The 13,048-nt window shown below is 44.6% G+C and overlaps 1 protein-coding gene across 2 annotated transcripts; it reads right to left on the reverse strand.

The window, feature by feature from the left end:
• Positions 1–2,188: 2,188 nt before the first annotated feature.
• On the reverse strand, positions 2,189–5,121 carry C1GALT1C1 (C1GALT1 specific chaperone 1). Of its 2 annotated transcripts, none has more exons than XM_075007844.1 (2): positions 5,046–5,102; positions 2,189–3,687 (listed from the first exon to the last, which is right to left on the reverse strand). In XM_075007844.1, exon 2 carries the CDS (start codon positions 3,660–3,662, stop codon positions 2,706–2,708), a length of 957 nt encoding a protein of 318 aa, XP_074863945.1. In that variant the 5' UTR covers positions 3,663–3,687; positions 5,046–5,102; the 3' UTR covers positions 2,189–2,705. The 2 variants fall into 2 exon arrangements, with proteins under 2 accessions (XP_074863945.1, XP_074863943.1); XM_075007842.1 differs by having other exon boundaries at positions 2,190–3,669; positions 5,046–5,121.
• Positions 5,122–13,048: the final 7,927 nt, after the last annotated feature.

The following is a 13,048-nucleotide window of genomic DNA, read 5'->3' on the forward strand; positions in this document are numbered from 1 at the left end:
CTTGCCACTATATGGCCTGAGAATTACACATCAGGAGATCTGCTGAGTAAGGGATGTCTACTTTTAGTCTCTTTTGACCATAGGTACAGTTCAAAAGAATCTTGATATGAAGTTTAGAAAATACATGAACACTTGAACTTAACTTGAAAGGATAGCTTAAAATAAATTTTAACAATCTTACAACTTGTTGCACTTGCTCTTAACATATTCAATTGTTGAGAATCTTTGCTGTGCCTACTAGCGGCTCCTTAATGTACAAAGTAGATCCCTGGATCAGAAGTGCAGTATAAGAGACACAGGTATTATTGAAAATGGACACCTCACATGATGAGGTAAATGACATCAGCCAAGAGCTGCACCAGTTTGTTTTAAATATTTCATAGTTTCAAATTTTGCTGGTTCTTTGACAGATTTTGATAATGTAACCAAAGTATATTTGGGTAAAATTTTCTGTACTCTGCCACAGCTGAACAGGTTTTAATGTCACAGTAACACTTTTGAAAAAAGTGAGAATGGATAGTCATTTAAACTATAGAAACAGTAAAGAATGAGAAACCCTTTAAGTGTAGTTTTTAGTAACTGGCCAGTCTAGCTTACAAAACCTTTTCCCTATGTGTTTGTACTACAGTCAGTGAAATTGTCAGCATCTTTCTGTTCCACTTGCAAATGGCTACTGATTTCAGTTGTATTAAAATTTCATCTTTATTACAGCTTCCACACTGTGTGCAATAGCTCTAAATGCACAAAAAAGCTTCCCTCTAGCCTTGCTAATCTAGTTATTTCTGTGCAAGCTGTGATGCACACAACTAGCCATCTTAGTCACCTTTACAGGGGCAGCCTCTGTCACCAGAGGTCACTTGCCAGAGAAACCTTCACAACACTACTGTTAGCATCTACACAAAAGCAGATCAGAAAGAGCAAGCTGCTCTGCTGACCTAGCAGCCAGACTACCCTGCCTTCTCACAAAAGAATGGCTGACCAGAAGCTCTGCAAACAGGGCTGCCCAGGGAACCAGAAGCCCTCTCTGTTGAGAGGTGTCTAGGTAGGCACTCTATCCACAAAACGGTCAGAGGTGTTATAGCTGATCAGGAACAGGGATAACACTGCTGACTGAACAGGTGGTGGTTTGTTGAAAAACCTGACAGAGCACTTTAACTATACAGATGCTCAGCAAGTTGTGTCGACAAAAGCTGTCCATGGAGACGCAGCCCTTGAGGATGAGATTTAAGTACAGTAAAACCCCAATTTACATGATTTTGACTTGTTACTTGGATTAATGCGAGTCAAAATCAGCAAAGGGCATCAGCCAGACAGAAAGTCAGTCTGCTGGCTCCAGCCACCAGCTAGGGAAAGCCAGGGAGCAGCTGCGCTGCTAAACCCTCTGGCCCCTGGTGTCCCCAGCTAGGAAAAGCTAGGGAGCAGTCATGCCCATCTGCAGCAGTGCTGGTCGGTTTCCTGGGTCCAGTGAGTTGTGGGGAGCCAGGAACCTGCACAGGGCTCTTGGCTGCCTGCCACTTGTGGGCAGGGAGCCAGCAGCAGCCATGATGGGGGACCCGGCTCTACTTACATGAACTTTGACTTACGGTTAGTTGCTCAGGCACACAACCTATGAGTAAGGTGGGTGTTTACTGTACCTAAAAACTAAGTAATACAGCAATGAAGAATGTTTAGTATATGTAATGTCTACTAGGGCAAGGAAAGAAGGAGAAAGTTCTTGACTGGGATTTATAGCAAACAAAAATATTTTCATTTTGCCTTCACTGGTTTGAGGGAAAATATATTACAAGGTACACTGCCATCTTTTTTTGTTTTTAAATTGCTAACAGCCAGTCCTAACAGTCCTGACTTACTAGAACAAATGATTTACATGAAGATTCTAACCCCCCCCCCCCTGCCCTCCACCGATAGGGAGGTACAACAGCAATATAAAACATGCTTGATGGCACCTGCTGGCATGATCCCTCTGTCTCCTGCACTGATTTGTATGCTGCTTCTTAATTTCAGCTTGCAGAAATTAGTGGAGTGTGAACATGCTCTCCTCCCTGAACAGTGCAGAGTCCTGAAAAAGTATGTTTTTCTCAGGTGGAAAAAGTGTTTAGTCAATCAGTAGGCAGTGGAGAGTTCAGTGGATTATGAAGATGATTAGGTTTCTTCATATTAATACTGCAACATTTTCCTGAAAATGTAAAAATTCAGTCCACTCATTTCTATCAACTACAACACTGAAAAAATTACTTCATGTACTAAAGAAAACACCTTAAAGTTGTACTTTAATACTAAATCTGTATTTTCAATTTATTTGTACATTTAAAAAGATAAAGATTTTCAAGAAGTGCATGGGAGAGTTCAAAAAAAATCAAAAAATATTGCAAAAATATATTTAAATTACAATAGATTGATTCCTCTGAGTTTTCACTTATAAATATACATACAAACATCCCCTACAAACTTGTGTCCTTGTCACACAAATGTTTTAGCATTACCATTTGTCATTCCAATACAGGTAAGAGTCAAACATTTTTGTATAAAATTTTTAGGAAAAAAAATCCCCCCTTCAACTAAAATGACCAAACCCTGATGTGCAAAAAAATACAGATACCCTCAAAATACAAAAATTGCACCAGCTTGTATACATGCAAGTCACAGTATGTGTTAACAGCTGACTGCATGTTCCACATGGTAACTGTTCGGAGATGGAATATGTATCAGTCGTTGTCTGAACCTGTGGGAGGTAAGAACACCAGTGCATCCTTGAAAGTATGCCCATATGCTCTGAGCCGATAAACACCATACATCATTACATGCATATAATTGGGAGTCAGTCCATTGAAAGTGATGGCCATGTCAGAACAACAACCCTCTACTACTTGTTGAGGGTGATTAGCCATTGCTTCTTTAATAAGAGCACCTACTGATTTGGTGTTAAAGACATCTTTTCCTTCAGAGTCTTCTGCATTTTCAGCTAATACTCCAGTATATTTCAGGCAAACTGCTAGTTGTTTATCCTCAGAGAGTTTCCAAATCAAGCCTCCCTGTTCTGGGCACTTATCAACATCTTCAAAAATTTTAGAAAGTCTTCTTAGGGACTCTATACTTAAGACAATCCCTCCGTCACCATCTACATACTCAAGCTCTCCAGATCTTACAGTGTGACCTATATAAAAAGGCTGTGATGCATCTTTTTTCAGCAAGAAATATTTGAGATTTTCTATAACAGCAAATGTAGTTGGATGGACTAGAAAGAACCAATTGTACTCATCCTTATAGCGTTCATATGCCAATTTATAAGCTTTTCTCATCATCACCCACATGTCATCTGTGTTGAGAACAACAGAATCAAACACCTTAACATTTTCAGAACTGTAGAATTCTGCCTTGTCACAGTGTTTGCTCCATGTTTCTTTCACTGCAGCCCAATGTCCAAGATCTTTAGGTTTTACAAGGATGATACAATAAACACGGATACTATGGCTGAGCTCCATGCGCTCACCTTCTGACAGGTTTAAGACATCTTCCTTGTTAGGTGCTTGAACATGATGATGCTCATGGTGATGTGCTTTAGTCCCATGGCCCATCTTAATATGGCCTAGGAGTGTAACAAATACACAGAAGAGTCCTCCCAACATCATACCTTTCACAAAAGAGCTGCTTTCGGAAATCATTTTTTCCCTAGAAAGAAAAGACAGCCTGTGAAAGGTTATAGAAAAAAATTTGTGAAGATTTAATTTTCTCAAACTCTTGATTCACAATATAAAAAGTTTCTCAATTTTAAGTTGTATTTATAGTTCCCCACTCTACAGTAGTTTAAATTGCTGGTCCCTGTATATTGTTGTGGAAGGAAAAGCAAGAATTAAAATACTTTTGCTAATTTAAGGTACAGGATAACAACATAGAAGTATTTCCCTCAAGGTCTTTATGCTCAGAAATCTGCATTCAATCTCTTGTCTGCACAGGATGGAATGGTTTAGTGCTCTCTCTCAAGAGCTAAATTGCAGAATAGTGTCAGCTGTGTGTCCTGGAAAACAATCAAGGGGGTTATTTCCTAAAGAGATTAACTAACAGAGCTTGGGGGAGAGGGGTTAATAGTACCTTTATATAGAAAATCAGAACACAGGACCTTGTAACAGTGATAAATGCACAGATTAACTAAAATTCTCTGTTACAGCCTTTAGACCGTTAAAAGGGGCACAGGTGGCAGGAGTAGAGGGAAGCATATAACCTACAGAAGTTACTGGATTAAAGTTTACTTCCTCTGAGGCTAGGGCAGCAGAGATCCCCAAAGTCAGAAGAGCCCTTGTGTGGGTCTCCACATACTAGCCAGGAAAGCACTACCTAGCATAAGAGCACAAATACTTTCCTTCCCCAGCTGTGGGCAGCAGGGGCAATCATTTTTTTAGTACTATGCATTATTTTCAGACCTCAGCGTTATTAACAGTCCTGCCAGTGGAAAGAGCTCAGGAATAAAGATCATCAGCCTGTTCCTTGTCCTGTTCAAGCTGGACTATGACCCACTGTCTGACGATAATATCTTGTAGAACTGAGACAGGTGTGGCTGCCATTGGACAAACATGACTCCCGGAAGTAAAACACTGGAACAGCAGGCAAGTGGTGCAGGGGCACGTCCATGGGAGATGATGACTTGTATGCACCTGCTACTGGATGACCAGATAGCGAGTATGAAGAACCGCAAGGGGAGGGGGGAAATAGGTGCTTATATGAGAACAAAACCCCGAATACGGGGACATCCGGTTTCCCTCCCGTGGGGCAACGGGAAAGAAAGGGGGCTTCATCCTCGTTCTGGGGAAGGGGAGTGGGGCCCGCGGGGCAGCCAGCTGGCAGGGGAGGATCAAGCCCGTCGGAGGGGAGGTGGGGGGGGGGATTAGGTCCCTGTCCTAGGGCAGCGCGTCAGAGGAGCCCGCTGGAGCAGGGGAGTTGGACCCTTCTCCCGGGGGGGCGTCAGAGGAGCCCGATGGACGGGGGGTTATTTCCTTCCTCACCCAGGGTACGTTCCGGGCGCTGGCGGCTCCCCGCCCCCTTTCACTCACCGGTGCCCCCGCGCGGAGAGGGCTGACTGGCCCAGCAGAGAGGAGACAGCAGCAACGGACACGCGGGCGAAACTACTTCCTCTTCCGGCCAGCAGCGCGCACCCCGCCCAATCGCTGGTTCGCAAGGAGCGGGGGCGGGGCCGCGTTCTGAGCCCAAGCGGCTTCCAAGGGGGCGGGGAAAGTCTTTCTCTCCCTTCCCCTCGTCCGGCTGTCCCTCCCGCCGCACCGGCCCTCGCTGCCCTTCCCCCCTCCTGCCAACCCTCCCGCCGCACAGGCCCTCTCGCTCCCAGCAGTTCCGACCTCCTCCAGCACAGGCCCTTCCCCTTCCCCTCCCGCTCCCCCTCCAGACATTCTTCCCTCAGCACAACCCCTTCCCCTCATCTCTTCCCCCAGCGTGGGTGTTTCTGCCGTTCTTCCATCCTCCCAGCTCAGCCCTTTCCTTTCCTTCCCACTATCAATGCTCCGCAGCTCGCCCCTTCCCCGCCCTCCCTCCATCCCCCCAGCATTGTGCTCTCCTGACACCCCCATCATCCATCTCCCCAGCAGCGCAGCTCTCCTGCACATCCACCCCCCCCACAGACCAACCCCACTCCTAGCATACGCAGCCCCTTGCCATCCATCCCACACAGCGTAGTGCCTTCCTGCCCACTCAACCTGGGAATCCGCTGACCCCCAAGAGCTCCACGAACCTTCTGCCCCCTTCACAGCGCCCACCCTGTATTGCACACAGTACTGTCCCTACACATTCACCTGCCTTACACCATGGACACGTCACCCAGCTTTGCACCCCTTTTTTCATCCATCCCTCACAGCACTACCCTTATCCCTGCTCCTCCATTTGCCATCTCACCCTCACACCCACACTACGTCTCCCGCATGCTTGTTCCTTGTCTCTCATTCACAAACACTGCACCCCCAGTCCCTCTGCACCTATTCATTATCACCTGACGGTGTACATAGCACATCACAATGCAACACAACACAACACAGGATCTACTATATACTGCCCACGTGTATCATTTGCCTCACATATATGAGAGCTGCCCCAATACACAAAACCGCCACACATATATTACGTACACAAAGAAGCCTCGGGTTAAAATTAAGCATGTGCTTAAGTGCCTTGATGAAATGGGTCATCAGTGTACAAGTCTCTACCATGGAAGGTAAGAGAGAATCTCATCTGTCTGCTAACGCAGTCACACTAAGTATACCTCTGAGTAATTCTGGTGCTGTCCACTCACGCGCAGATGTACTCACTGGCACAAAATATGCCAAAATATGGCATACCTTGAGGTGCTACCTGGTTTTTCTGTGGCAGAAGGCAAAGTGGGGTGAAGTCAATGGTCTTTTTGTAAAACAAGGTAATTATTATAGGGGTCTTTCTGCAGCTTTGTGTAACATGAATGAGAATGTAAAATAGAGTAGGGTCCCCTGCATTGAGGAAGTAGGTAAAATAACAAGGCAACATTAAAACTGAGGGATAAAAATATAATTTAAAGTGTTTCAGTTTTGTCTGTTTTTGGGCAAATAAATATTAGAATCTCATTGGTAGGGCCCTACCAAATTCACAGTCGTGAAAACACATCATGGATTGTCAACTCTGGTCTCCCACAATGAAATCTGGTGTTTTGTGTACTTTTACCCTGTAATGTATAGGCCAGTGCTTCACAAAGGAGTTGTAGGGAGCTCACAAGTTATTTTAGGGAGGGTCATATTGTCACCCTTTTTTCTGCACTGCCATCAGAGATTTGTTCAGAGACCAATGACTGTTGGGTGGGCATGTAGCTCTGAAGGCAATGCTCCACCAGCAGCAACACAGAAGGAAGGGTGTCCATACCATATCATGCCACCCTTCTGTGCTGCAGCCTTCAAAGCAGGGTGGCCAGATGATGGGCAGCAACAGCAGCAGCACGGAAGCAAAGGTAGCAGTATTACAACTCTCTCCCCCAATAATGTTGTGACCTTCCCCGGACCATCCCTTTTAGGTTCAGGACTCTTACAACTACAACACTCTGACATTTCAGATTTTGAAATTTGAAATAACAAAATTATGATTTTTAAAATCCCATGATTTTGTATGGACAAAAATGTGCCTTGAGTTTGATAGAGCCCTGCTCATTGGTTATTGTATAGCATCAGTGGCAGAGACTAATGCTATGCACATGAGAGGGCAGGGTACCAGAAATGAGATGCAAGGCTTCTGGCTACAGAAAGCAGTGATGATACTTTATAAAGGAAAAAACCCATCTGTTCAAAATAAAACTGCTAATATACAATAATGTATCACTTTAAACACTAACAAAATTTTGTTAGTCTTTAAAGTGCTACATGACTGCTGTTCTGTTTCGTTAGAATACAGACTAACATGGCTACCTCTTTCTTGCTCAGGATTAGTAACATAAGGAGGTAATAGAATTGGATAGACTAAACCATGGCAAAATAAACTTTACCACAACTCTTCCTGGCAGTAGGCAAGTTTACTGCCAAATGAAATTCATGGATATAGTTATTCACACCTAGTGCAAGTAAACGTGACTATACAAGGATTAGGTTGCCTCTGTGTTTTTGTATATTTGCAGAAAGAAGACATGCTTATAAAATGTGGTTGTTTATTCACTTCTAGCAAACATGACTTCTTGTCTTGTCTTTGAAATATGTAGCCAAAGGATTTTAGTCTTGAGGGAGTTATAAATGGGAGGGAAATTAAGAGGAAAAAATAAGAAGATAGAGTCTGCCATCTTGTGGTGAAGTGTCTTTTTCTCTCTTCTCTGCTGAACTTCAGGTATTCCATCTTATGAGAGAGTGAGGGTCTGCGGTGGTAGGAGTGGCTAGGCAATTCCTGTGAAAGAATTGTAGTATGGAATAATGAATGTACACTTGCTGCTCATTTTGTTTATTATTTTATCCTCGTTCTCCATCTTTCTCTTTGAATGTATTTATGTGACTAGTTAGGCTTGCCCCCACCTTAAAACACGTTAGTTAACAAAAGGAATATAAATGAAAGGTAAAGCACCTACTGTAGATGATATCTAGGATAAAGTCCCCTATGAATAAATGCCGTCAAACCTGCTCTCAATGAGCAATATCATCTTATTTAGCTGAGTCATTACAATGTATTGTTTTAGGAGGAAGTTTGATCTGCCCTTAATCCATTGACTGGCGTTCTGCTTCAAAACAAAACCAAACAAAGCCAGCCTTTAAATAGCAAACAAAATCTCATTAATAATTAAAATGCTTTGCATACAGATGAACTTTTTTTAATGATACTTACTATTCTCTTTTTGTGATCTGAAAGTAGAACCCAAAGCAGATTGGTGAATAGAGTATAAATAGATTTTCTAGAAGCTCTTCACACAGGCATTCTAAGTATTCAGAACTGGCCTTGGTTTGAGCAGAACATGCAGCAGCAAGCAGCATTGTTTCATCCCCCCCTTTTGTCTGTATCCCCCAACTGCCTGTAGAAGCATTTTGCACACTTTTCAACTGTATTGCCTGCTTGAGCTGTGCTGCAAGGTGAAGCCTAGTTTGTTGGGCTGCGCGTCAGACAATAAATAATTTGTTGCACAACACGTTATTTCCCTGATTATAGGACCCAATCCCATGTGATCAAGGAGGTCAGCCCAGTTGAGCAAAAAACTTTTTGTTTGATTTTCCAGACAGATAGCTGCAGCGGTCATTGCATTGACTGAGGCAGGTTGCTTATCAGGCTAGATTAGATTTTTGGCCAGGCTAGGCAAGCTGTGCCTGGTAAAGGGTTCCTATAACAATAGGGTGACTGTATTTCTCTATGTGGAATACAGGATAGTTGGTAAAATTACTCATATTCAAGCAAGTTCAATGACAGTCAATCAGAACTAAGCAGTACAAAGCTTCATTAACATCAAGTTGACTGATCACCTATTAAAAAGAAATACAGCAAAGCTGGTGACATGGGTGGTGGGTGAGCCTAGGGCTGGGGGACACAAGCCCACAGCGCTGCCTGTTCTGTCTGAGCATCCACCCCAGCATATGAGCACAGCACCCTCGCAGTGTGGGTGCAGCCTGTGGCATGCAACCTATCCCAGCACCCCCTTCTCACTGAGCACTGGCATCCCATGGCCTGGCTTCCCGCCACCCCTGTAGTGCGTGGGCAGCCCATGAGCCTCCCCCAACACAGGCAACTTAGCCCTGGCCCTAGCCTTCCCCGGCCTTTCTAGAGTAAAGGGAAGACACATGGGTGGCTGGTCCTCCCAGCCCAGCTTCTCTGGCCTTGAGCATTGGGAGGGTTGGCAGTGCATGGCCCCAGCCTTGGTGGGGCTGAAGCCTAGTGAGCCTCAGAAGTGTGGGGGAAGTAATGTTGGAGAGCTCAGTGGTTTGAGCTTTAGCCTGCTAAACCCAGGGTTGTAATCTCAGTCCTTGAGTGGGCCCTTTTGGGATCAATGCAAATAGATTAGAAAGGGAATGGTGCTTGGATCCTACCAGGAGGGTGGGGGCTGGACTCAATGACCTCCTGAGGTCACTTCCATCTCCGTGAGATATGTATTTCCACATATGGTGGGGGTGGGGAGAGAGCACATAGAGCCAATCAGACAGTTTAGGAAGGCATTGCTTTTCTCTGCATCTTACATCTGCGGAGCATGGCTGGAGTCTTTTTATTTACTTTCTTATCTTTAAGGTTTGCACAGGGAGAAACGACACACACACATTCCCATATACCTCTCTCACCTGGGGATGGGGGTGACTGACCGACTTCCCCAACCCCCTACCCAGTCCTCTCTACCCTGTATGCTTGGCTGGGCCCCAAGGATGGAACCGCTTCTCCCAGTACCTGGTGCACTTCTTCTCAAGGCAACATGTAAGGGGCACACACAGTCACATCCTCCTCCCTCAGATTTCTGTGAGGGTTCAAGCCAGAGCATGGCCACTAGCAGCCTTTCAGTGCATTGTCAGGGAAGGGCATGGGAGTTGCTTCTAGCTGAAGAGGGGTGAGAGTGGAGGTGGCGATGACCTGGCCCATGTTTTTCCTGGAGTCATATCTTCCCTCCTGCCTCCCAACTCTTCTGTTGCTAAAAGCAGCTTCTCCCTTTCTGCTTTCACAGTGCTGAAAGACCTCTAACGTCTGCAAGTTTCTGCGGGCCACTGACATAACCCAGCTGCCTCCTGTCCCCTTACTACTGCATGAACAGGAAGATGAAGCCCTCAGGATGAATTGAGCACTATGGCCCAGGGACCCTGGTAGCAAGGGCTTCAGCAAAGCCAGTGAGAGAGGTGGCTCAACAGAGGAATAGAGGACAGAGCAGACCCACACCATCCTAGGGGACTGAGCACTGAGGGAAGGACTTGGGGGGTGGGCAGCATTTGAAGAGGCTGCTATGTGCCCCTGCCTAGAGATGTGCACAGTCAGGGCACAAACAGGACGAAATAGCTTCCTCTCTAGTACTCTGGAGCTTAGTTGGGGAGTGGAGAAACTTCCCCATGACAGTTGCCATTTAGAGCTTTGGTACATTGAAGGCTTGGTTCCTCCTGGCCAGTGCCCCATGTCAGAGGGTTCTTGAGTTTTCCCTGGGTGCAAGCCTAGTCAGTGGCAGTTGGAGAAGGAAGGAGCCTGCCAGCCAGACTGTTGATGAACGGAATGCTCTGACTGGGTCTGGTTCTCCACAGAGTGCTGGGAGCGGGATGCTCTGCAGTAGAGTAGATATGGAGGAGCATTGGGATTGGTAGTGAGCAAGCACAGCTGGGAGAGGACAGTAAGGCTATGTCTGCACAACAGTGTTATTCTGGAATAAGCTATTCCAGAAGAGATTTTCTGGAATAGTTTATTCCAAAATAGTGCATCTACACACAAAGGCTGTTTCTACAGAGGCCACTTTCTCTGAAAGTGGCACGGTAATACATGGCCCGAAATATGCTAATAAGGCACGGATGCACATTCCCCGTGCCTCACTAGCCCTTCTTCCGGACGCCCCTTCTTCCTGAAAATTTTTGGGAAGAAGGGGCCTCCGGAAGATGCCCGGGGGCTGCGCTTCTAAACGGTGTTTTGGAGTCCGGAAGAACGGTCTTCCGGACTCCAAATCACTTGACTGTATGCTAATGTGTAGAAACAGCCAAAGTGCATATCAAAATAGTGCTCAGCTATTTCAAAACAGAGGGTCTACACACAATAGAGCCTATTTCGAATTAGAGTTCCTGGAAACACTATAGTTTATTTTGAAATGGTCCTATTCCCTGTCTATAGAGCTCTACTACTCTTAAAAAGAGGTTTAGAGAATTTGAAATAAGCCCTCCGCTATTTTGTAACTGTTCAGAAATAGTGGTTTTGCTGTGTAGACACTCATAAAGTTATTTTGGTATAGCGGCCATTATTCTAAAATAACTTTGCTGTGTAGACACACCCTAAAAAAGGAGAATATAAAGGGGTAATGGATGAGCAGCAGAGGTGACAAGTAGCCAGCCAATGTCTGCCTGCGCTCACCAGCTATCTCAGCACATAGCCAGTGCTAGCTGGAAATGGGGCAGATGTGGCCTTAAATTTTTATTTCTAATATGCTGCATTACCAGGAAGGAAGAATTGATGGTGAGCCTTCTGATTAATTGTGTTTAGCCCTTCAACCATTTCTATTCTCTCATGTTCCGCTTATGATTGGGAGATGGAAGCTTTAGCAAAACAAAAATAATATTCCCAAAGCAGTATCATTCACCACCCAGAATTTCTTTCTAATATCTGTACCCCTTCTTTCCCCAAAAGAACATTTTATTGGACTTCAAGGTAAATAAACTGTGATGAGTAACTGAAGGAGATAATAAGAACACAAATGTTCCTTCTCACCTGCATCAGTGATTTTACCATTAGCTATATGGCAACTCTGCTGTCATGGAGGATTTAATTTGAGATATGACTCCATAAATATTCAACAGTTTTCAACACTAACAGGTAAGCTAGACCAAACTTGATTCTCAGTTTCACCAGTGTAAATCCAAAGTAATTTCACTGAAGTGAATGGAGTTACTCTGTATTTACTCTGGTGTAAATGAGAGGGGAATCTGACTCTATCCTCTGCAGTCACATGTATAATTCTGTAGTGGTGTACTTGTGTTAAATGGCTGCCTCATGGATGTGCCTGCCTCATGGTCTGCACTGCAGTTTTAAAGGATGTAGTCCTTCTATGTTATAAAGGGCCAGATCCTCTGTTGGTGTAAATCAGTGTCGGTCAATTGATTTCAACGCAGATATGCTCATTTATACCAACCCAGGATCTGGCCAGTAGTTTTTGAAGCATGCTAAGATTCTCCTAGATTAAAGGTGCTATGTCATTGTGAAATGCTCTTCTCTTTCGTTTCTTTCAGGACATGCTTGCTGAGAACTTGGCCTCTCACCTATTGATGATTTTCACTTTGGTTGAGGTCCAGCCTTGATGATTTTCAGATATGGGTGGAGCTTTGCATCATTAGGTGAGATCATAGAATTCTAGGGCTGGAAGTGACCTCCAGAGGTCATCTATTCCAGCCCCCTGCCTAAAGCAGGATCAACCCCAACTAAATAATCCCAGCCTTGACTATGTTAAGATGGGACTTTAAAATCTCTAGGTTGGATGGAGATTTCACCACCACTCTTGGTAACACATTCCAGCACTTCACCACACTCCTGGTGAAATAGTTCCATCTCCTCTTTTCCTTTCCTGGGATGCTTCACCTTTGGGAATTGTCACAAAGAGATGAGTGAATTTCTTACAATAGGATCTAGTTGCTGGGGCAAGCTTTCATTCACAGCTACTAAAGGGACAGATTTTGCTAGGAAAGTGCTGTTTACTTTCTCTTTTGAGACTGGAGAATGTCTCCTCTGGAAGATTGATTTCTCCTATCATGAAAATATATTGTTATCCCATTACAAAGAGAGGCTCTTGGTTCTAGTGTGATATAACAGACCTTCTGCACTTCAGATAAGGGCTTCTGTGTAACCCAGTTAATTTGCTTCCATGTATATTGAGGACTAATGTTTTTTTTCCTGATTCAGCTATTTCCTT

This window comes from Carettochelys insculpta, chromosome 13 (genome assembly GCF_033958435.1).
Source record: "Carettochelys insculpta isolate YL-2023 chromosome 13, ASM3395843v1, whole genome shotgun sequence".
In the NCBI taxonomy this organism is placed as follows: domain Eukaryota; kingdom Metazoa; phylum Chordata; order Testudines; family Carettochelyidae; genus Carettochelys; species Carettochelys insculpta.

What these genes read in the sequence shown, in the direction of transcription:
- C1GALT1C1 (XM_075007844.1), bottom strand. Translation starts at nt 3,662, where the DNA reads ATGATTTCCGAAAGCAGCTCTTTTGTGAAAGGTATGATGTTGGGAGGA.